Genomic DNA, 21,122 nt, shown 5'->3' on the forward strand with positions numbered 1-21,122 from the left:
TATTTTAGAGAAAAGGTGGATAATACCTACTTTCCAATGTATTTTTAGCATGACACGTGTCAAACAAAGTATAGAGAATACAACAGTGAATACCCTATGTAGCTACAATCCAGCTAAAGCGAAATTAGTATTTTGTTTTTCTTCATTAAGAGATAAAACATGACACGTATATTTGAAGCTCCTTGGTTCCATGTTCCTTCCCATTCCCCATCTTTCTTTTCAGAAATAACCATTTATCTTAACCTGATTTAAATCAATAGTAGTTTGTTTCTCTCTTTAGCAAAGGATTTTTTGCCATTTGTAAATTACTTAATTAGCTAATCTGTCGTTTTATTATTTTTTCTTAAGCATTTCTGTTTGTTAATTACCCTTCTTTTACAAATGTATATGTCATGAGCTTAGAAAACAAAAGTGAATTACCGATTAATACGTGTTTAGTAAGTAGTTAGTCTTTTTATTTTTATACCTTGCCCAGTACCATTTCCCTCTACAGGGCTGAGGCTCTTTTGTTTAAATAATGCAAAGATGTGACCTCTTTGCTTCCCATATATTGTCTACTGTGTATTAGTACTAAATTATATAAGTAACCTACAAAGTCAGCCTTTTATTCTTCATTTAGGGTGTTAAGTAAAAGATTAAAAATACACTGATGAAACATGGGTTGAAACTTCTCAATATAGTCTGAGGCACCTTAGCGACAATTATTATGAAATTGTCATCAAAGCGTGTCTTCATGCTTATAGTCATTCTTCATTTCACACATATTGAGTACCCACTATGTTTTAGTTCTAATACTAAATTCTAGATAATTAACCGTAAAGCAGACAGGGATTCTCTCCTTGTATTTGCCAGTCACTAGAAACTAGTGACTGTGGAACTATAAGGCATGAAATGATTGGCTTATTTACTTACTTACTGTAGGTAGGCCTTAATTCTATTAACTCTTTGTATCACTTAACAGCTTTAACTGTGGAGAAAATTGGCATGATCCTGTTAAATGTAAGGTGAGTTTGTCTGACATTTCCGTTTTTAAATAATGTAATGACACACTTCTAAGACTTAGTGACTGAAAATCATAGCTGATGATTTTATCTATCTATTGGTAGGTTTTTTTTTTTTACCCTTTTAATTTCAGATGATTATTGCATGTATTCAGAGGTAATTCCTTAGTATAAAGTCAGCTCCTGATTATTACTAGGATAACCATGGCTAAGGCACGTCTTTGTCAGGCTTTGTAATTAGGGGAATACACACCTTGTAGTTGGGCTTCTTTTCAAGCTGTAGGTTCCCCACTCAGCTTCTACCAAAGAAAATCCTACTTTGGTTGATTTTATATATACTGGACATTATAGTTACGGGATTTCCCTGGCTTAAGAAGATGTGAGCCTAGTGATAATCTTATTCATTGGCTTTTACATTTAAGCTTGACTATAGTTAAGTGCTAAAGTAATTTGCTCTTTTTTAAAGTCTTTTGTTGTATTCTAACAATTGTCGTTTTCAAACAGTGGTTAAAGAAATGGATTAAAAAGTGCGATGATGACAGTGAAACCTCCAATTGGATTGCAGCCAACACAAAGGTTAGTGTTTTCCTTCAGTAATTCTTGGTAATGAAAATGATAAGGGTTGGTGTTTTGGCGTTAGCAAAAGCAATAAGGTGACCTACTTACAGGCTTCGTTTCATCTTTTTCTCCATTGAGTCTTTTTTTTTTTCCCAGAAGGCTTGCCTGTTATTTCCTTTTTGTCTTTGAGTTTATTTTAGAGTATTGAGTACTATACTACAGTATCCACAGTTCTCTGCCTTAGGTTTCTTCTACTGGAAAAAAAATTAGTGTTCTATAGAGGAAAAAGCTGATAATTTTTCAAGTGTGGGATTTGTGCTTGGCTGCCGTTTAGTATACGCATGTATTGGAGTTTACTCCGCCTAGCTTGGTTCTGTTAGGCTGATTTACATTTTTGTTCCTAATTTTTTTTTGAAGTATATTGCTCTCGATACTAGTTTCAAAATTCAGTCTCTTTACGCAAGCCACTTTCTTAACCCCAGACAAATGTCTTACAAATGTTTAAGTCTTGAGTACCCTTCTCCTTAATCACTAATATAATGAGCAAGCATTTGAATGCCAGCCGTGTACCCAGCTAGTCTTTCAATACAAAGTTGTATTATCCATCCTTTATGTAATTCAGTCCTATCCTGTCCACATAGTGAGTGACTTGGGTAATGAATGGTAGGATGGTTCATGGGCGATTCATTTTTAGTATTATTTTGTACATGTAAAGATGATGCTTTAAAGAATGCTGAGTTGTTTGACCCATAGTATATAAAGTTATCTTTGAATTGTTCACTCACTCATCACAGGACAATGAGAGTAAGAAGTGCGTAAACAGTGAAGGCCAACACAGGTTATGTGTGTGTGTTTAAGTATACATCTTACATACTTACAGATAAAACATGAATATCCATTTCTATCTCCCAGAAAGTAGTGAAACAGTGAATCTTGCCACATAAAACAACAAATGCCTAATTCTTTAAGGAATATATGGTAGAAATATTTTTTTGTTCCCTCCTTCATCACGATAAGCATAACTCACATCAATCAAAGAAAACCTTACTGTAAATATACTGTAATATCAGAAAGTGGTTACTTCTTTTGTTATTAAAAACAATTCTTAACCAAGCATTCTTTTTTTGAAAATTGAAGATTTTCCCGCAAGAAATGTTCCTTAAAGTCCCAGAATTCTTTAATATGCTCTGAAAAACTTATATTTAGAATAAGGCAATTATATTTTCACTAAATTGTTTAAATGGTCGCCTTTTTTCTACATTTAGAGAAATTCCTACTCGTAAGCCCCGAAGATGTTTAAAATAGGGAGTACAGGCTTGAATATGTTTGGCTTAGTTTAGATTATAGATTACCAAGGAAGAATGGCAATTTGTAAAGCAAATTTAGCTGCTCAATATTTTTGAGAGAAAACCGAAGAGTTTTTCTCTTGAGGTTTTAGAAGCTTTTAAGATTATTAGCTCCCTAAACAGATTTGCATATTGTCAATGATATCCTAACATTTTGGAAGTTTAATACTATTTGGTTAATTATAACCAAGTAATTTAGAATGAAACATTTTATGCCTGAAATTTGCTTGTTTGGAAAAATGTAAAATTTCTTATGTGGGTGATTTCAAAAATTTGATTTGAAATATATAATTTAAAAAATGCTATATTGGCCTATTTTAAATTGCTATCGTTGAGGGACAGCATAGTCAGTTCCACAAAGAAGGCCAAATTGTGCAAATACTAATATAGTGGGTGACGTTCCCTCCTTGGGGGAGTTACAAACCTCAATCACAAATGCAAGAACAAAAAAACCGTAGGCCTACAGAGAGGTAATTTTGGCTTACTAGCAACCAAGAATATGATATAAGGCCAGGTCAGTGGCTCACACCTGTAATCCTAACACTTTGGGAGGCCGAGGTGGGCAGATTGCTTGAGCCTGAGAGAGATTGAGACCAACCTGGGCAACTTGGTGAAACCCCACCTCAACAAAAAATTCAAAAATTAGCCGAGCATGATGGCATGTGCCTGTAGTCCCATTACTTGGGAGACTGAGGTGGGAGGATGACTTGAGCCCTTGAGGTCAAACCTGCAGTGAGCCGTGATTGCACTGCTGCACTCCAGCCTGGGCAACAGTGAGGCCCTGTCTCGAAAAGAAAAAGAAAATGATTTGGACTTGGAAAAAAATAATCTAACATGATCTCTGTAGCATACTTGTTAAGGAGTACAATCAAAAGAATTTAAAATCTGGGTATTTGGCAGGAGAAACTTGGAAAATCCAGTAGTCACAAAATGAATTTACCAATCAAGGTCTGATTTCCTAGTTACCTGACATTGAAGTCAGATTGCTTGGATTTGGATCCTGACTTTACTTATGTGACCTTGGACTAGCTTCTTTATAATTTCTTTCTCCCTTAGTTTATTAATCTGACAAATGGAAATAGGAATAGCACCACTCTAAGAAATTATTAGTTGATACATATAAAACATTGACAACAGTGCATGGGCTATGGGAAGTACTCCATTATTTCTAGATGACACTAGACAGTATAGTATATTTATATGAATAGAATGCTTTTATCTCCCATAATACTATTATTACTAAATACTTAAAATGTTTTTGTCTCTCAACTCTGCTTAAAAAGAAATCCTAGGAAGGCTGAGGTGGGAAGATCACTTGACTTCAGAAGTTCAGGGCTTTAGTGAGCTATGATTGGGCCTCTGAATAGCCACTGCACTACAACCTGGGCAATGTAGTGAGACTCTAAGTTTAAAAAACCAAGTCCTTAAATTGTACGTCTTAAAAGCCAGTGGTAATAATGGTAACAGCTCACTTTAAATAGTGCTTAAGTGTTCAACACTGTTCTAAGTGCTTTATGTGTATTAACCACAATAAATAAGATGTTTAAAAACCAAATCTAGAACTGGCTTTTCTTTAATGTTAGTAATGCAACCTAGTGTAGCATTGACACCAACTTTATAGTTTCTTTTCATAGGAATGTCCCAAATGCCATGTCACAATTGAGAAGGATGGTGGTTGTAATCACATGGTCTGTCGTAACCAGAATTGTAAAGCAGAGTTTTGCTGGGTGTGTCTTGGCCCATGGGAACCACATGGATCTGCCTGGTAGGTTGGGGAAATTAAGGGAAGAATGTATTTACATAGGTATGTGCCATGTATTATGAATAACATTTTTACCTCATAGATATCACCATCTAACTTGCAAGCTAAATAAATACATAGTATGTGATTAATGTTATAAGTGTATGCAGACATACACATACACACACACACACACACACACACACACACACACACACACAGAAACATACTGCTTTCCTCATTTTATTGATGGCTTACTTGAACTAATATAAGAATCTTGGGCCAGGCGCGGTGGCTCACACCTGTAATCCCAGCACTTTGGGAGGCCAAGGTGGGTGGATCACCTGAGGTTGGGAGTTCGAGACCAGCCTGACCAACATGGAGAAACCCCGTCTCTATTAAAAATACAAAATTAGCCAGGCGTGGTGGCACATGCCTGTAATCCCAGCTACTTGGGAGGCTGAGGCAGGAGAATCGCTTGAACTCAGGAGGTGGAGGTTGCAGTGAGCCAAGATCGCCCCATTGCACTCCAGCCTGGGCAACAAGAGCGAAACTCTGTTTCAAAAAAAAGAATCTTACACAATATGAGCAGTTTTCTCACTGGTTAAGGGCATAAGCCTCCATTGGGTGACAGGCAAAAGTTTAAGCTCCGAAACTCTGTCATACTCTTAAGTATGTTTCCCATCCTCTCTAAATTCTATTCTTCATCTTCTCAATGAAGAAAATAATGCGTATTTCATAAAATGTTTAAGGGATTAAATGTGTTAGTATATTTAAAGTCCTTAGCCAAGTGCATGGTATATAGTAAGCACTCAAGAAATAGCTGCTTCCATAACTGGGGTATAGTAACCACTCCAGGGGAAGTGCAAGTGTTACTCTACGCTCTGAGCTGACCTCTCTGGGTATGTTTCTCCCTTCCCACCGTTCTGTATATCATGCAGTTTTAAATGACTCTGAAAAACTGTAATAGCAAAGCACATAGCACAGCATCTATTACCTGGTAATAGAGGTTGGTTGGTTGTCAACTGTTGGTTCTCTGTGGTGTATAAAAGAGCAGATAAGGTGAATAATCCTGGAAAATTAGAAATATTTGGCTTAACTAACAGATGGCCTAAGAGAAAAGTTTGTCTCTTTCTCAAAAAGTTGAGTTAGGAATTCAGACAAGAGTCAAAGGTTCTAGAAGGATAGTGTTTTCTAATAATGATAGGTGAGTTGATTTGAAATGGACTGCCCCAGGAGGTGGGGAATTTCCTATCACTGGATAAAGAACTAATTTATTATAGAGGATTCAAACACTAGATAGGGTTAGAACAGTTCCTTTCAGCCTGCTAATTCTGTCATAGCAGTAGAAGTCTGGGTGTTTTAACATCTCAGTTTCTCTGTTATAAAAGACAACGTTGGTGTTAGATAATCTGTAAATCCAGGTTAAAATTCTGGGATTTTTTTTTTTTTCTTTTCATTGATTTTTTTTTTTTCTTTTCATTGATTTTTTTTTCTTTATGGAATCCTCTTTATTTACTTGAAGGTACAACTGTAACCGCTATAATGAGGATGATGCAAAGGCAGCAAGAGATGCACAGGAGGTAAGTATATGTATTACAGGATAATAGTTGACTAAGAATGCACATTATATATTCATATTCATTAGAGAATAAATTTTTTTTTTTGAGACGGTGTCTCGCTCTGTTGCCCAGGCTGGAGTGTAGTGGCGCGACCTCAGCTCACTGCAACCTCCGCCTCCTGGGTTCAAGTGATTCTTCTGCCTCAGCCTCCTGAGTAGCTAGGATTACAGGCACTTGCCACCAAACCTTGCTAATTTTTGTATTTTTAGTAGTCTGGCTAGTCTCGAACTCCTGACCTCGTGATCCACTGGCCTCGGCCTCCCGAAGTGCTGAGATTGCAGACTTGAGCCACCGCGCCCGGCCCAGGGAATAATTGAGTAGAAGTTTTCAATTCTGAAAGACATTTCAGTAAATATTAGATATTCCAGTAAATATTGGATATCTATTTACATTTAGAAAGGGAATCTTATCCAAAATATTTATTAAGAACATTCTTACTTAGAGTAAGTTTATTTTCTTTTCATTAATGTAGTCACATAGTACAATTTAGCTTTTGGTAGAGTCTTGTTCAAAGATCCCTCCTACCCCAAGAAGAACAGTAGTGAACAGCATTTGTTAAATGACCCTGGTGCTATTTATAGGCAATATCTTACTTAAGGTTTTTTTAAACCTTTTTGTTCATCAAGAAGCTCTGATGATTATCGGTGAGCTGATTTGGAATGGTGTGTCTCAGGAGCTGAGAAGTTCCCTATTGCTAGATAGGGAAATGAGCCACTATTATAGAAGGAATCCAAACACTAGGTGTGGATTAGATTCTAAAGCACTTTTCATTCCTTTCAGTCTGGTGATTTTATCATAATTGTAGAACCCTGGAATTTAATAGTTCCTACATTCACCCATTCCATATTGAAATTCCCCAGTTGTCCCAGAAATATTCTTTTCAAATGGTTTTCCTAACCAGGATACCATCTAAAACATGGTTTGTTTTTTATTGTTTTACTTGTTAACATATCTTCAAAATGTATTTCTAATAAAAATATCATATATAGAAGTGAATATATATGTAACCTAGTCTGTCATATTGTTAGAAGTGAAAGTTTTGTCTTTCCCTTTTTTTTTTTTTTTTTTTTTTTTTGTTTTTTGAGACAGAGTCTTGCTCTGTCACCCAGGCTGGAGTGCAGTGGCCGGATCTTAGCTCACTGCAAGCTCTGCCTCCCGGGTTTATGCCATTCTCCTGCCTCGGCCTCCCAAGTAGCTGGGACTACAGGCGCCCACCACCTCCCCTGACTAGTTTTTTGTATTTTTTAGTAGAGACGGGGTTTCACCGTGTTAGCCAGGATGGTCTCGATCTCCTGACCTCATGATCTGCCCGTCTCGGCCTCCCAAAGTGCTGGGATTACAGGCTTGAGCCACTGCGCCTGGCCGTCTCTCCCTTTTTAAAAAGACCGGGAAATTCAGCCGGGCTTGGTGGCTCACACCTATAATCCCCACACTTTGGGAGGCCGAGGCAGGCGGATCACCTGAGGTCAGGAGTTCCAGACCAGCCTGGCCAACATGGTGAAACCCTGTCTCTACTAAAAATACAAAAATTAGCTGGGCATGGTGGCTTGCACTTGTAATCCCAGCTACTCAGGAGGCTGAGGCCAGAATCACTTGAACCCAGGAGGTGGAGGTTGCAGTGAGCCAAGATTTTGCCACCGTACTCCAGAGTGAGACTCTATCTCTAAATAAATAAATAAATAATAAAATGACTGGGAAATTGTATTTTGTAATTATAAATGATGTTTCACAGACCTTCACAATGTTTAGGTCCATTTACAGGGGAAAAAATCCATACAAATTCCAATATTGGTTTACATGATATTTATTATGATATTATTTAAATATATATAAACAAGAACCAGCTATAAACTCTTGTGCTTTTGCACAGCTCTACAGCCAAACCAAGAGAACCACAAAATCAGTGAAACTGAAGTAAATGTTAATTTGGTAGATACTGTTGTTGGGGTTTTAAAAATGTATTATTACTGTACTGTTAAATATCATGAGATAACTTGTTCTCCCACCAATTTTCTTTCTTAAATGGTGTCCCTTAAGTCATATCCCACTAACTTTCTATATATTTCTATATTTCCAACATTAATTTTTACGATGCATTACTTGATTTGCCCAGAATGTATTATGGATATATGTTCTTACCACCTTTTTTTCCTCCATTAACCTGATAAAGTTATCTAGACAGATATGCTGTTTATCAAGAAAGAAAATATATGTGGGTTATCCTTGACCTCACCGGGTCTTTATTTGGATGCCGGTAGAATCATCCCTTTCTGAGATCTATAGGGAGGGTGGGTTATGTGCATAGCTTTTGAGCCAGAGTCTAATGTTTAGATTCTAGATACTAAAATGGATTATTTTTCTATTCACATCTGTTGGACTCAACTAGAATCTTCTATAACTGTGGTAGTACAAGAAAAGATTTCCTATCACTCCATTGGTTGGTTGGTTGATTGACTAACTGATTGGGAGCCACGCCTCCCTGAAAGGATCACACCATTGCATGCCTATCTGGCCTCCTCATCTTTCCCTACTCCCAGGCTCTGGCCTAGCATTTACTGGGAGTTGTCGTCTGAAAAATTACTAGAAGGTTGACACATATTCAAAAGATCCTCCATGGTACCTTGACTGCCCTGCAAAAGATGTACCTGTGTTATAGAAAACTGTTGATTCATTATATTGCACCGCAGTGCTGACAGTGGTGGATATTTGAATCTTCTTGTCCTCTAGACTAGGGTCAGCAAACTTTTTCTGTGAAGAATCAGATGGTATATATTTTTAGCTTTCCATACTACATAATCTCTGTTGTGACTGCTCAACTCTGCCTCTGCCCTTATAATGCTAAAGCAACCATAGACTTAAATGAATAGGTATAACTGTTTACTGGCTGGGCATGATGGCTCAAACCTGTAATCTTAGTGCTTTGAGAGGCCGAGGCCAAGGATCACTTGAGGCCAGAAGTTCAAGACCAGCCTGAGCAACATATTGAGACCCCCTCATCTCTATAAAATAAAAAAGAGTTTTTAAATTAGCCATGCATGCTGGTGTGTGCCTCAGCTATTTGGGAGCTGAGGTGGGAGGATTGCTTGAGCTCAGGAGTTCCAGGCTACAGTGAGCCATGATCAGGCCACCACTCTTCAGCCTGGATGACAGAAGACCCTATCTCAGAACAAAAAACAACAAAGAAAGCAAAATAGTTTTATTTACAAAGACAGGTGGCAGCTGGATTTGTCATGCAGGCCAGAGTTCACATACCCCTATTCTAAGCAGTCAGGTTTGTAGGCTTTTCCCTGCTCCCCAGACTGTTTTCAGGTCACTGATTGCATTTCTCATTCCAGATTCTGGCATTTGATTGGAGAATTTGTGTTGATTAGGCTCACTGGCTCACGCCTGCAGTCCTAGCACTTTGGGATGCTGAGGCGAGAGGATTGAGCGCGGGAGTTTGAGATCAGACTGGGCAACAACTGAGACCTTGTCTCTACAAAAAATTTATTAAAACTTAGCCAGGTGTGGTAGTACATGCTGGCTGAGGTGGGAGGATCACTTGAGCCTGGGAAGTTAAGACTTCAGTGTGCCATGGTTGTGCCACTGCACTCTAGCCTGAGCAACAGAGCAAGACCCTGTCTCCAAAAAAAAAAAAAACTTATTAGCAGTGGTGTATGGGTTTTCTTTTTTCATGTTGAATTTTAGTGAGAAGCATTTTCAGAATTCTTAGATTAAATCAAGTCCCATAGCATCATACATGTCAATATGGTAAGAGAGGGTTTTCATTTCATTTGGGGAATTTGACAGGCTTGAAAATATTAGTACTTTAGGGGAAGATAAAATGCCAAGCAGATTTTCCAGATATTTTCAGATTGGCATAATTTTCCTGTTCATAAGCATTGGTTTGATACCTACCTGACTCTTGAAATAACATGACTGTGGTTTTGTTTTGTTTTTTCCTTGAGGTGAGGGTCTTGCTCTGTAACTCAGCCTGGAGTGTGTTGGCATAATCATAGCTCACTGTAGCCTTGAACTCCTGGGCCCAAGTGATCCTCCTGCTTCAACCTCCCCATTAGCAGGAACTAGAGGCAACTTGAGGTGTGCACCACCACCCCCAACTTGCGTTGGTGTTTTGAAGTGTTTTGTTGTTGTATAATGCTGGATCATGTGGTTAGCTAATTATGTGGCTCAGAATTAGTGTATCTAAGCAAGGGACCAACCACAGGGCCAAGTATCTGTTACGTAGGCTTTAAAACATGGGAGAGAAAGAGGAGGTAAGGATAAAGGAAAAGAACGCGTGTGTGTTAAGAACCCCTTCGATAGTGGTTGCATTTAGTAAGCATTTATTAATCGTTTTCTGCAAATCAAGTGTTGGAAATACTTTACCTTTTTAGAAGTCTATTCCCTCTAGAGATTTATGGTATAATGGTAGAGGCCTTATATGAATAATTTTTACAATGTAATAATACAAAATCTAAACTGGATACATTGTTGCTTTGATAACAATATATTTTATGTATCTCTAAAGACAGACTCTTTTTACATAACTGTAATACCATTAGAGTTGATTCTTGAACAATGCAGGGGTTAGGGACACTAACCTGTCCTACCCCCACAATGGAAAATCTATATACGACTTTTGATTTTCCCAAAACTTACCTGTTTTAATAGCCTACTGTTGACCAGAAGCCTTACCGATAACAGTCAATTAACACTGTTTTGTATGTTACATGTTTTATTATACTGTGTGCTTTTTTTGTTCTTGGAGCTTCACTCTTGTTACTCAGGCTGGAGTGCAGTGGCAGATCTCGGCTCACTGCAACCTCTACCTCCCGGGTTCAAGCGCTTCTCCTGCCTCAGCCTCTTGAGTAGCTGGGATTACAGGCATGCGCCACCACGCCTGGCTAATTTTTTTGTATTTTTAGTAGAGACGAGGTTTCAGCGTGTTGGTCAGGCTGGTCTCGAACTCCTGACCTCAGGTGATCCACCCTCCTCGGCCTCCCAAAGTGCTGAGTTTACAGGCGTGAGCCACTGTGCCTGGCCTATACTGTCTTCTTAACAATGAAGTATGCTAGGAAAAACTTATTTTAAAATATTGTGAAGAAGAGAAAATGTTTACTTTTTATTAAGTAGAAGTGGATCAGCTGGGCCCCGTGGCTCACGCCTGTAATCGGAACACTTTGGGAGGCTGAGTCCGGCAGATCGCCTGAGGTCGGCAGTTTGAGACCAGTCTGGCCAACATGGTGAAACCCTATCTCTACTCAAAATACAAAACTTAGCTGGGCGTGGTAGCAGGCGCCTGTAATACCAGCTACTCGGGAAGCTGAGGCAGGAGAATTTCTTGAACCCAGGAGGCGGAGGTTGCAGTGAACAGAGATCGTGCCGTTGCACTCTAGCCTGGGCGACAGAGCGAGACTCTATCTCAAAAAAAAATAAAGTGGATCATCATAAAGGTCTTCATGTTGAGTAGGCTGAGGAGGAAAATACAGGAGGGCTTGGTTTTGCTATCTCAAGTGGCAGAGGTAGAGGAAGTCGAACGGATTCAGGAGATGCAGGCACACTTGGTGTAACTTTGCAGAAAAACCTTATCTGTTTTGCATTTTCGTTTCTCTAAAAATGTTTCTGTATGGTAACAACCCTCCTTCCATTTGCTTTAGTTTCAGTCCTGGTATAATAGAAGGGTCCATTCATAAAAGAAATCCAAAGCAGTCTTAAGTAATCAGAACCCTTCTGCCAAATGGTCTAATGTCAATTTATTTCCTGACACTGCTTCTTTAGCGTCTTCTTCCTCATTGTCTGGCACTGGTTTGGAAGCAGCTCATCTCCATCAAGTGGTCTTTTAATTCCTGTGGTGTGGTGTCTGTTAGCTAACCCCTCACCTCCCACCTTTTTTTTTTTTTTTTGCCATATCCACAGTCTCTTTCATGATTTCCTTGATGGGCTTTGTTGTAGATCCTGTGAAGTCATGGGCAACATCTGGACACAGTTTTCTCTACCAGGAGTTTATTGTTTCAGGCTTGATGATACCACAGTTTTTTCTATAACAACGATGACGTCTTCAGTGGTGCACTCCTTCCAGACTTCCATGATGTTCTGTCGGGGTTCTCTTTGATAGCATTGACAGTCCTTTCCAGAGTACCATGTGCATCTTTACGTTTGTTTACATTTCTCTCAACTGTGAATGGTACCATATACAGTCTGTAAGAGTTTGTGTGCATAAGTTTTGATAAATCTCAACTTTTTATTAATAGATTTATGTATATTTTATGGTAGTAAATGATAAGATAGACTACATATGTTTTATGCATTCATGGCAACTCTTTTCTTAATTTTAGTTTGTCCGCAAGTGTTTTCAAATTGTTGCAAACTTCCAAAAAAAATTTTCAATATATTTATTGAAAAAAATCCACATATAAGTGGACTCACAGTTTAATCCTGTATTGTTCAGTGGTCAACTGTTTATGTTTTAAAGCAATACTCTGTTGGTATCAACTGTCTATTGTTCAGATATCTCCAATTATCTTAAATTTTGCATGTTTTTTTTTTAGAGGCAAAGTCTCATTCTGTCACCGAGGCTGGAGTGCAGTGGCACGATCTCGGCTCATTGCTGCCTCCACCTCCCAGGTTCTAGCAATTTTCTCGCCTCAGCCTCCCAAGTAGCTGGGATTACAGGCACATGCCACCACGCCTGGCTAATTTTTTGTATTTTAGTAGATACAGGGTTTCACCGTGTTGTTGCCCAGGCTGGCTTAAACTCCTGAGTTTAGGCAGTCCACCCGCCTCAGCCTCCCAAAGTGCTAGGATGACAACCTTGAGCCACTGCACCTGGCCTTTCTTAAATTTTTTTTTATCGTGGTTCAAATTGGGATCCACATAGGTCCACAGATTGGATTTAATTGATATCTCTTGAGTCTCCTCTACCTGTTGTTCCTTCTCTTCCCCCCTCCTTGCTTTTTTTTCTTTGTTGAAGAAACTAGATCATGTTGTCCTGTAGAGTTTCCTCCATTATGGATTTTGCTGGTTGCAACTGCATGGTGTCATTTAATAGGTTCTTCTATCCCTGCATTTTCTGCAACTGGTGATTAATTCAAGAAACTTGATCAAATTCAGATTCCGTGGTTGGGGGGAACCCAGAATACTTAATTGATTATACTTTTTATTGTATCAGGAGTTACATGGTATCTAGTTGCCTCTGTGGTTTTCTACTTAAAAATATCTCTGCTTTTTGCTTGTTTTACATCTTGTTGCATACTGTAGAACAGTGCCATCCAATAGAACATTTTTGTAATGATGTAAATATTCTTTATCACCAGTGTCTAATTTGGTAGTTACTAACCACATGTGATTACTGAGCAATGAGGAACTGAATTTTTAGTTTCTTAAATTGAATTTTAAGTAGTCATGTGTGGCTTGTGGCTACTGGAATTAGAAAGTACAATTAATAGGACATTTTTCAAGAGTATGAAATAACTAAAGTAGCAATAGATGTCTATTCCTGATTTTAGCCTAGATCACAGTACTGTTTCATCAGTAAATCAGCTTTTTAAATTATTAATATTTTTAATGGACAAATCATAATTATACATATCTATGGAGTACAGTGGAATGTTTTGCAATATGTAAACAATGGAATGATAAATCAGACTAATTATTGTATTGCCTGGCCTTAGCATTTTTATGGTGAGACATTTGAAATACTTATTTTGAAATAATATATTATTACTGACTATATTCACCCTGCTATGCAATAAATCTCAAAACTTATTCATCCAGTCTATCTGAAACTGTTTGGTCACCAACTCCCCATTCCCTCCCTTCTTACCCGTTTATCCCCCTAAACCTCTGGTAAGCATCATTATTATGTCTATGAGTTCAACTTTTTTAGTTTCTACATATAAGCGAGATCATGTAGTATTTCTTTTCTGTGCCTGGCTTATTTCACTTAGTGTAATGTCCTCCGGATTCATCCATGTTGTCACAAATAACAGAATTCCTTTTTTGAGGCTGAGTACTCCTGTGTGTGTGTACATATATGACGTTTTCTTTCTCTCTTCATCCATTGATGGACACTTAGGTGGATTCCATGTGTTGGCTATTGTGAATAATGCTGCAGTGAATGTGAGAGTACAGAGATCCCTTTGACATATTGATTTCAGTTCCTTTTCATATATACACATAAGTGGTATTGCTGGATTCTGTGGTAGTTTTGTTTTCAGTTTTTTGAGGAAACTCCCCATACCATTTTCCATAATGGCTATACTAAGTTACATTCCCATCAAGAATGTATCAAGAGTTTGCTTCTTTCTTTATCTTTGCCAAGACATACCTTTCATCTTTTTGATAAAAACCATTCTAACAGGTGTGAAGTGATACCTCATTGTGGTTTTAATTTGATAATCAGCTTTTGTGTACAGTTTACGTGTTATAATTATATCACCCAATTTTTCTTAATGGGACAGCGATCTAGGGCAGCCCTGCAGAGGTACCTGTTCTACTGTAATCGCTATATGAACCACATGCAGAGTCTGCGCTTTGAGCACAAACTATATGCTCAGGTGAAACAGAAAATGGAGGAGATGCAACAGCACAACATGTCCTGGATTGAGGTGCAGTTCCTGAAGAAAGCAGTTGATGTCCTCTGCCAGTGTCGTGCCACACTCATGTACACTTATGTCTTCGCTTTCTACCTCAAAAAGAATAACCAGTCCATTATCTTTGAGGTAGGAGTAGTTCTGGGTGAGGAAAAAGCCCACCTTGTATCATAGGACTACCTGATCTTTCATATATAAGATACAGCGTTTTCAGGGTTCTTGTTTATTCAGAAAATGTAGATAGACGAATGTATTTATTACAAAGATACAAGAAATTTCTATTTCTGTCCTAAATTATATTCAGATCGATGTTGTTTAGCCAGCTAGTGATTAGGTATGCAGATTCTGGAGTCAGCCCTAGATTTTAATATTTACTTTATTGTATTTTAGCTCTGTTAATTTGGAGCAAATTACTTAACCTCTTATTTCTCCATTTTAAAGTGAGGATAATACCTTTCTAGGTTGTTATGAGGTTTAAGTGAGACAATTTGTGTTTAAGTGAGACAATTTGTGTTAATTGCTATATAGCATCTGGAACATCATGATAAGTTCTCAATAAAAACCTTTATTCAGCCTAAACTAACCCTGCAATATTAGAAATTAATGTGGTGTGGTTATGGTTGTCTTTAGTGGAGAAGTAATGACTAAAAAGCCAGCTTTTAGCAGTAAGGTTTTCTTAAGTAAAGATGCTCATTTAAAATTGATGCATAAAACATGGATATCTATTTATGACTAGACAATAAGCCTGACTAGCAGATGGGACTTCATTTGGTTAACCAGTACAGAACTAGCCATCATAGTAAAGGATGATACAATTTGAATCTTCTGTACAGTGTTCTCTTATAAGAAGTATAGCCAGATGTAAGCAATAATAGGTTTCTATTTTTTCTCATTTCCCTTTGAGTTTTTAGCAAAGAGCAGCTCTCAGAACGAGAAAATTCCAAGAGACATTTTAAATCATTTCAAATGGTCTTCAGTATTCTTCCAAAAGTAATGGGTGAAATCTTTAATTCTTTTAACATTTAAAAAATTGTTCTGGAAAAGAACAAGTTATTAGAGATGAAAGCCATTGAGCTTTACAGGTGCAGTTAAACCACCTATGAAAGTCATGGAATCAGTGTTGAGAGCAGTCTGTAGTCAACAAAACAGTGAAAATGGTTTATCTTTTAGCTTTATTTTGAAGCCAAAATTTACGTTTATTCTTCTTACAGAATAACCAAGCAGATCTAGAGAATGCCACAGAGGTGCTCTCGGGCTACCTTGAACGAGATATTTCCCAAGATTCTCTGCAGGATATAAAGCAGAAAGTACAAGACAAGTACAGGTAATTTTTTTTTTTAAGCTGTTGAATAAAACTTTCTGCCAGTGATGATCTAGTATGCCTTAGTGGTCAAGTTCAGTGATAGTGAAACTAGGTTTAGCATATCCACCAGCTGAGCTGCTGCCATGTTTCTCACAGATTGCTTCTGTCCGTTTGGCACTAAATTGCAGGTAGTAGTACTGGTGAACCATACATAGAGGAGGAATTCAACCATTTATTCTACTGGCTAATTCTACTTCTGTTCAATTATTTAGTTGCTACCTTGCAAGGAAGAAAGAACCCAGAAAGGCCAAGTGGCTTTTAGGATGAGAGTGAGAATTGGATGTTGGTCTTATCCTGGAATCCTATGTATGGGTCATGGCTATTCACAAACGAGCTATGGAAACTTACTTTTTAGAGTTTTTATTGGGGGGGTGTGTGTGTGTATCTAAGGAGATTGTGTGTGTGTGTGTGTGTGTGTGTGTATCTAAGGAGATTGTGTGTGTGTGTGTGTGTGTATCTAAGGAGATACTTGTCCTAGGAGTTTTTATTGGGGTGTGTGTGTGTGTGTGTGTGTGTGTGTGTGTGTGTGTGTGTATCTAAGGAGATACTTGTCCTAGGAGTTGACTTTTCAAGATGTGCCATCTCTTAAGATAGAGATGCAAAATGTTTGATTTCTCAACATGAAGCTCTTTCTCCCAAAGTGACAAATGCTAGTGTCTTTTGAAAGTAGTAGGAAACTTGGGGAGTTTGGAAGACTTGGAGATTTAGTCCTAACCAATATCTTCCCTTCCCTTAGCCAATTTTAACTACTATAATGTGTTCATAGTACTTTTACAGTTAACAAAGATTTTTAAGGACGTGAATAAAGAACCCATGAAATTATTTCTGAACCTGTTTATCTGCAGAACTGTGGGACTGAATTATTTCTAAGGTCCATCAGAACTTGTAACACTTTATTGCTTTAAAATTAATTCCCATGGAATAATGACTTTCAGAAAATACTATTTTAATATTAGAAGCAGTTTGATGTGTCTGTACATCTAGACCTGAACATGTGCCTATTAAAATTAAAAATAGGTGCTTGGTTCTGAGTCTGGATAAACTATAGGGATGCCTTAAAAATAAGTAAATGCCTCTTTTTTTATTATTAGAGGCTGACAACAAGTTTTTTTTTTCTCTTTGATTACAGATACTGTGAGAGTCGACGAAGGGTTTTGTTACAGCATGTGCATGAAGGCTATGAAAAAGATCTGTGGGAGTACATTGAGGACTGAGAATGGCCCTGCATAAAATGAACTCTGAAAACTTTACCATCTAGAGTGCTCATGCAATTAAAACAAAACAAACACAAACAAGGAGGCACTAAGCCTATTCTGACACCACTGGTCTGTAGTACCAGAATTGTTTTGTTAACGGAAAGTTTAAGTAAATTATATTGTAATAAAAAAGGTAGATAAACCATTGTACAACAGTATTCTAGGCCGCCAACAAAAGTGTGACAGACACACTAAAAGCCCTCCAACTTTAACTTGTAACGTAGCTTCATTCTCAAAGCTGACTCCTTTTTTCTTTTTCTTTTTCCTTTTCCTGAGTGTAGTACAGTTAAAATTTCAAACAGCTCCTTGACACTGCTTTTCATGTTCAAACCAGCCATTTTGTTGTACTTTGGTAAAGGACCTCTTCCCCTTCCTCCCCTACACATACAGATACACCCACACACAGACTGACTCTCTTTCTCTCATACCCCAAGGTCATGAGTGAATGATGCTTAGTTCCTTGTAAAGAAAATCTTGGGATGGGGAAGGGGTAGGCAGCAAGAGGATTCAACAAACAAAAAACATAAAAACTTTGTATATGACTTTTAAAACAAGAGGACAACACAGTATTTTTCAAAATTGTATATAGCGCATATGCATGGACAAAGCAAGCGTGGCACGTGTTTGCATAATGTTTAATTACAAAAAAAAAATATTTATTCTTTAAAAATCTTCAAGATTATGTCTATTTGCTGTGCATTTTCTTTCAGTTTGCTTATCTTTCCCGGGTTGGGGTTGGGATGAAGGTGTGTTGGTTGAGCACCTCTGGAAGACCTATCTAGAGCTCTTTCACTTTCCTGAGGTTACTTTGCCCTTTCTGGTGTTGGTGTGTCTGTTGCTGACCATGGGCCTCATGCCTTGAATTCCTGCTCTTGATCAGGGACAAGGGAGGTCAAGCTCTGAATAAATGCCATGACCTGATTAAGGGCTACAGCAGCGAGTTTTGTTGCTATAGTTCATGAATTAACCTGTTCCCAACCTAATCCCCCTCCATGGCATCATGCCTCTACCCAAGCCTTTGTGTGCCCGTGTTACGCACACAGCTGTAGGCTTAAGTTCCCTGTCACATCCAATGGAAGCATTTAAAAATTTCTTTTACTTTTCGGTTTTCCCTTGATTGCTGCTTTGAGCCTTTTCAGATTTTAGTTATGGCTCGTCTGTCACCCCTTCTCTACATTAGGGTGTCAAACAAAATTTTTTGCTTTAAATATAAATAGCCATTCATTTAGTCTCAGATTGTGAATTTAAAATGGCGGATACTGAAATTGCTTGTGTGTGTTGCTGTGGGTTCGGTTCGAAGGCAAACACCCCTAGAACATGATATTCCCATCTAGTGCATTTAAATAGAAATCACTGAGTTTGCTGCTTTTTTTATTGTCAGCACATAGGAGAATTAATAATGCATTTTAGCTGTGATGTCCATTTTTATGAAATTTCTACTAAGAGCTATGTTAAAAGTAAAGGATGGTGGTGGTTTTATTAACTATATACATGTTTAGGCCATTCTGGCTGTGGTATTTTTCAACAGGTCAGCATCCGTAAATCTGTCAGTTTTATACAGGAGTATAGAGTGAACTAGGCAACTAGATTAAGAGGTCTAAATATGAAATACCAGTTGAGGCTGAGGACCTCTTCGTCTTCCTTTAAATGTCTTGTGCCTAGAGAGTGTTTACCATTTGCGAGGCAGCTTTGTCTGCTCTTACATTGTACATCCTATTACTCCATTGGGAAGTAGGTTCACTTTCCTCTGGCCTTTTGCCTAAGTTAGGCTTTGCTGAATCAACCCTACTTTTCCTTTTAGAAAAGGTTGTTACAGGAGATGTACTGGCAACTGTTCTTTTCCCATCAAAAATCAGTGAATGTTTGCTGAGTATAAATGCTGCTTCCTTAAACCACTTGTCGCTTTAGGATCAACTTTTCCTGTACCTTTTCTCCTTTACTCCCTTGCCACCTCAGGTGCAAATCTGAATTCAGTGTCTGCTTCTTCCATATTCTCGTCTCCCTCCCCTCTTCCATATGACATTATTCATATGACATTATTTTACTTCAAATGACATTATCAATCTTAAAAAGACATACATTAAAACTAAGTTTTTTAAAGAAAGCCTAAATTCCTTTCCCTGGTAACTTTGAAAAGCAGTCAGAGTTGCTAGATAGATGTATGTGGCTCCTTTAAAATGCTTTGTGTATTTGTGGTGTTTAAAAAAAAAAAAGTCTTACCAGTTAACTTTGCAGTATCTAGGTTTGAGTGTCATAAATCCATGTGTTCCTGTTGCAACAAATACCCCAAAATTGTGTGTGCACTTCATAATACCAGTCTTCACCCGTGGAGGAACAGTGCTTTTTAGAGATGCTTTCTAGTTTCAGTGTTGGCATACTACCTGAGGGTATTGCAGTTGTGGGTGCATTCCCTAATTTGTATGATCAAGATGAACTGGCCCTTTTCTACTTCCAAGCTTTCAACAGATACCACCATATTTGATGGAATTCCCATAGTGAATTGCTTATGTTGTTAGTAGATTCAGTGCACCCAGCTGGGATAGGCAAGCCGTATTATGACAGCTTCCCTGTTTCACCTACATAAGTCGTCTTGTCTGAGGGCTTTATTCACAGTAAGCACCAAGGTCTCCATGTCTTGAGGTCAGTTTCATTCTTTTGAAAAGTGCATGCTTCATTTGAACAATCAGCAGCAGATGGACTTTCAGTGATTTAAAATAAAATTTTGATCCAAAGCTCAGGACACAAAAACCACAGTGGTAAAATTGAGTAGCATATAATATCATCAGACTAAATTATCTGTAATTTTCCACAACCCAGATTGTATGTGTTTTATGTGTGTTTAAATAAATATATTAGATACACATGTGTATACATACACACATACACAACAGATCCAAGCCTGGCTGACTTCATTTGAAATGGTTGAATCTGCAGTGTAATAAAGTGGTTCAACCAGGATTAGGAACTGAAATTTAGTAGAAGAGAGAAAAGGAGTTAATGTAACAAATTCTTTTAGCTACAAACCCTGGTAATAGAGCACTTGGGGGATGGGATGGGGTGGGTTGGTGAGACAATCAGATTGGTAAATTGATTAAATGCTCCTAACCCTGTAATTTTGTGCATAGAGCACCCTGTGCTGTGGAAATAACTGTTCTTAGATTTCATTGTAACTGGACTGTTCAGGTTGCCCAGAGGGAAAGAACATTCCTAATTCTAATAAAATAAACTTTTATTTTGTTATTCCATTAGTTACTTATGTTTATTTTTATAGTTAAAAAATGACTAAAGGGGGCTAATAGCCACCTGTAATGTGTGCCTTATTCACTGTTCCCACTTAATATAAAATGTCTAAATTTGGTTCAGTTTCTTTGGGAACTGTGAATGAGCCCATTCCCCCAACATTTAACTTGGTTAATAAGCTTTCAGAGCATTTTCTGAACGCTTTCCAATTTCTGCGTCTCAAATATTGAATTTAAGTTGTTCGTGTTGTAACAGTGATACAAAAATGCTCAATAGCTCTTTGCCACTTTTTTAAAGAAAATACTTTGAGTCATTCTTAGCTAACCTCAAAACTCCTTCACATTACTTTCATTTTAGCTCACTCTTTTTTTTTTTTTTTTTTTTTTTTTTTTGAGACAGAGTCTCGCTCTGCCGCCCAGGCT

At 37.9% G+C, this 21,122-nt stretch overlaps 1 protein-coding gene across 3 annotated transcripts in view; it reads left to right on the forward strand.

Annotated features, from left to right (window-relative positions):
* ARIH1 (ariadne RBR E3 ubiquitin protein ligase 1) overlaps window positions 1-20,700 on the forward strand; it is a 114,979-nt gene extending 94,279 nt beyond the window's left edge. For all 3 annotated transcript variants that reach the window (XM_050796325.1, XM_050796326.1, XM_050796327.1), the window contains 7 exons: window positions 962-1,004; window positions 1,506-1,577; window positions 4,540-4,670; window positions 6,172-6,229; window positions 14,710-14,970; window positions 16,053-16,165; window positions 17,334-20,700. In XM_050796325.1, the coding sequence (XP_050652282.1) occupies window positions 962-1,004; window positions 1,506-1,577; window positions 4,540-4,670; window positions 6,172-6,229; window positions 14,710-14,970; window positions 16,053-16,165; window positions 17,334-17,418 (763 nt within the window). In that variant the 3' untranslated portion in view covers window positions 17,419-20,700. The remainder of the gene's footprint in view (window positions 1-961; window positions 1,005-1,505; window positions 1,578-4,539; window positions 4,671-6,171; window positions 6,230-14,709; window positions 14,971-16,052; window positions 16,166-17,333) is intronic.
* Window positions 20,701-21,122: the final 422 nt, after the last annotated feature.

The sequence above is a fragment of the Macaca thibetana genome, chromosome 7, assembly GCF_024542745.1.
Source record: "Macaca thibetana thibetana isolate TM-01 chromosome 7, ASM2454274v1, whole genome shotgun sequence".
In the NCBI taxonomy this organism is placed as follows: domain Eukaryota; kingdom Metazoa; phylum Chordata; class Mammalia; order Primates; family Cercopithecidae; genus Macaca; species Macaca thibetana.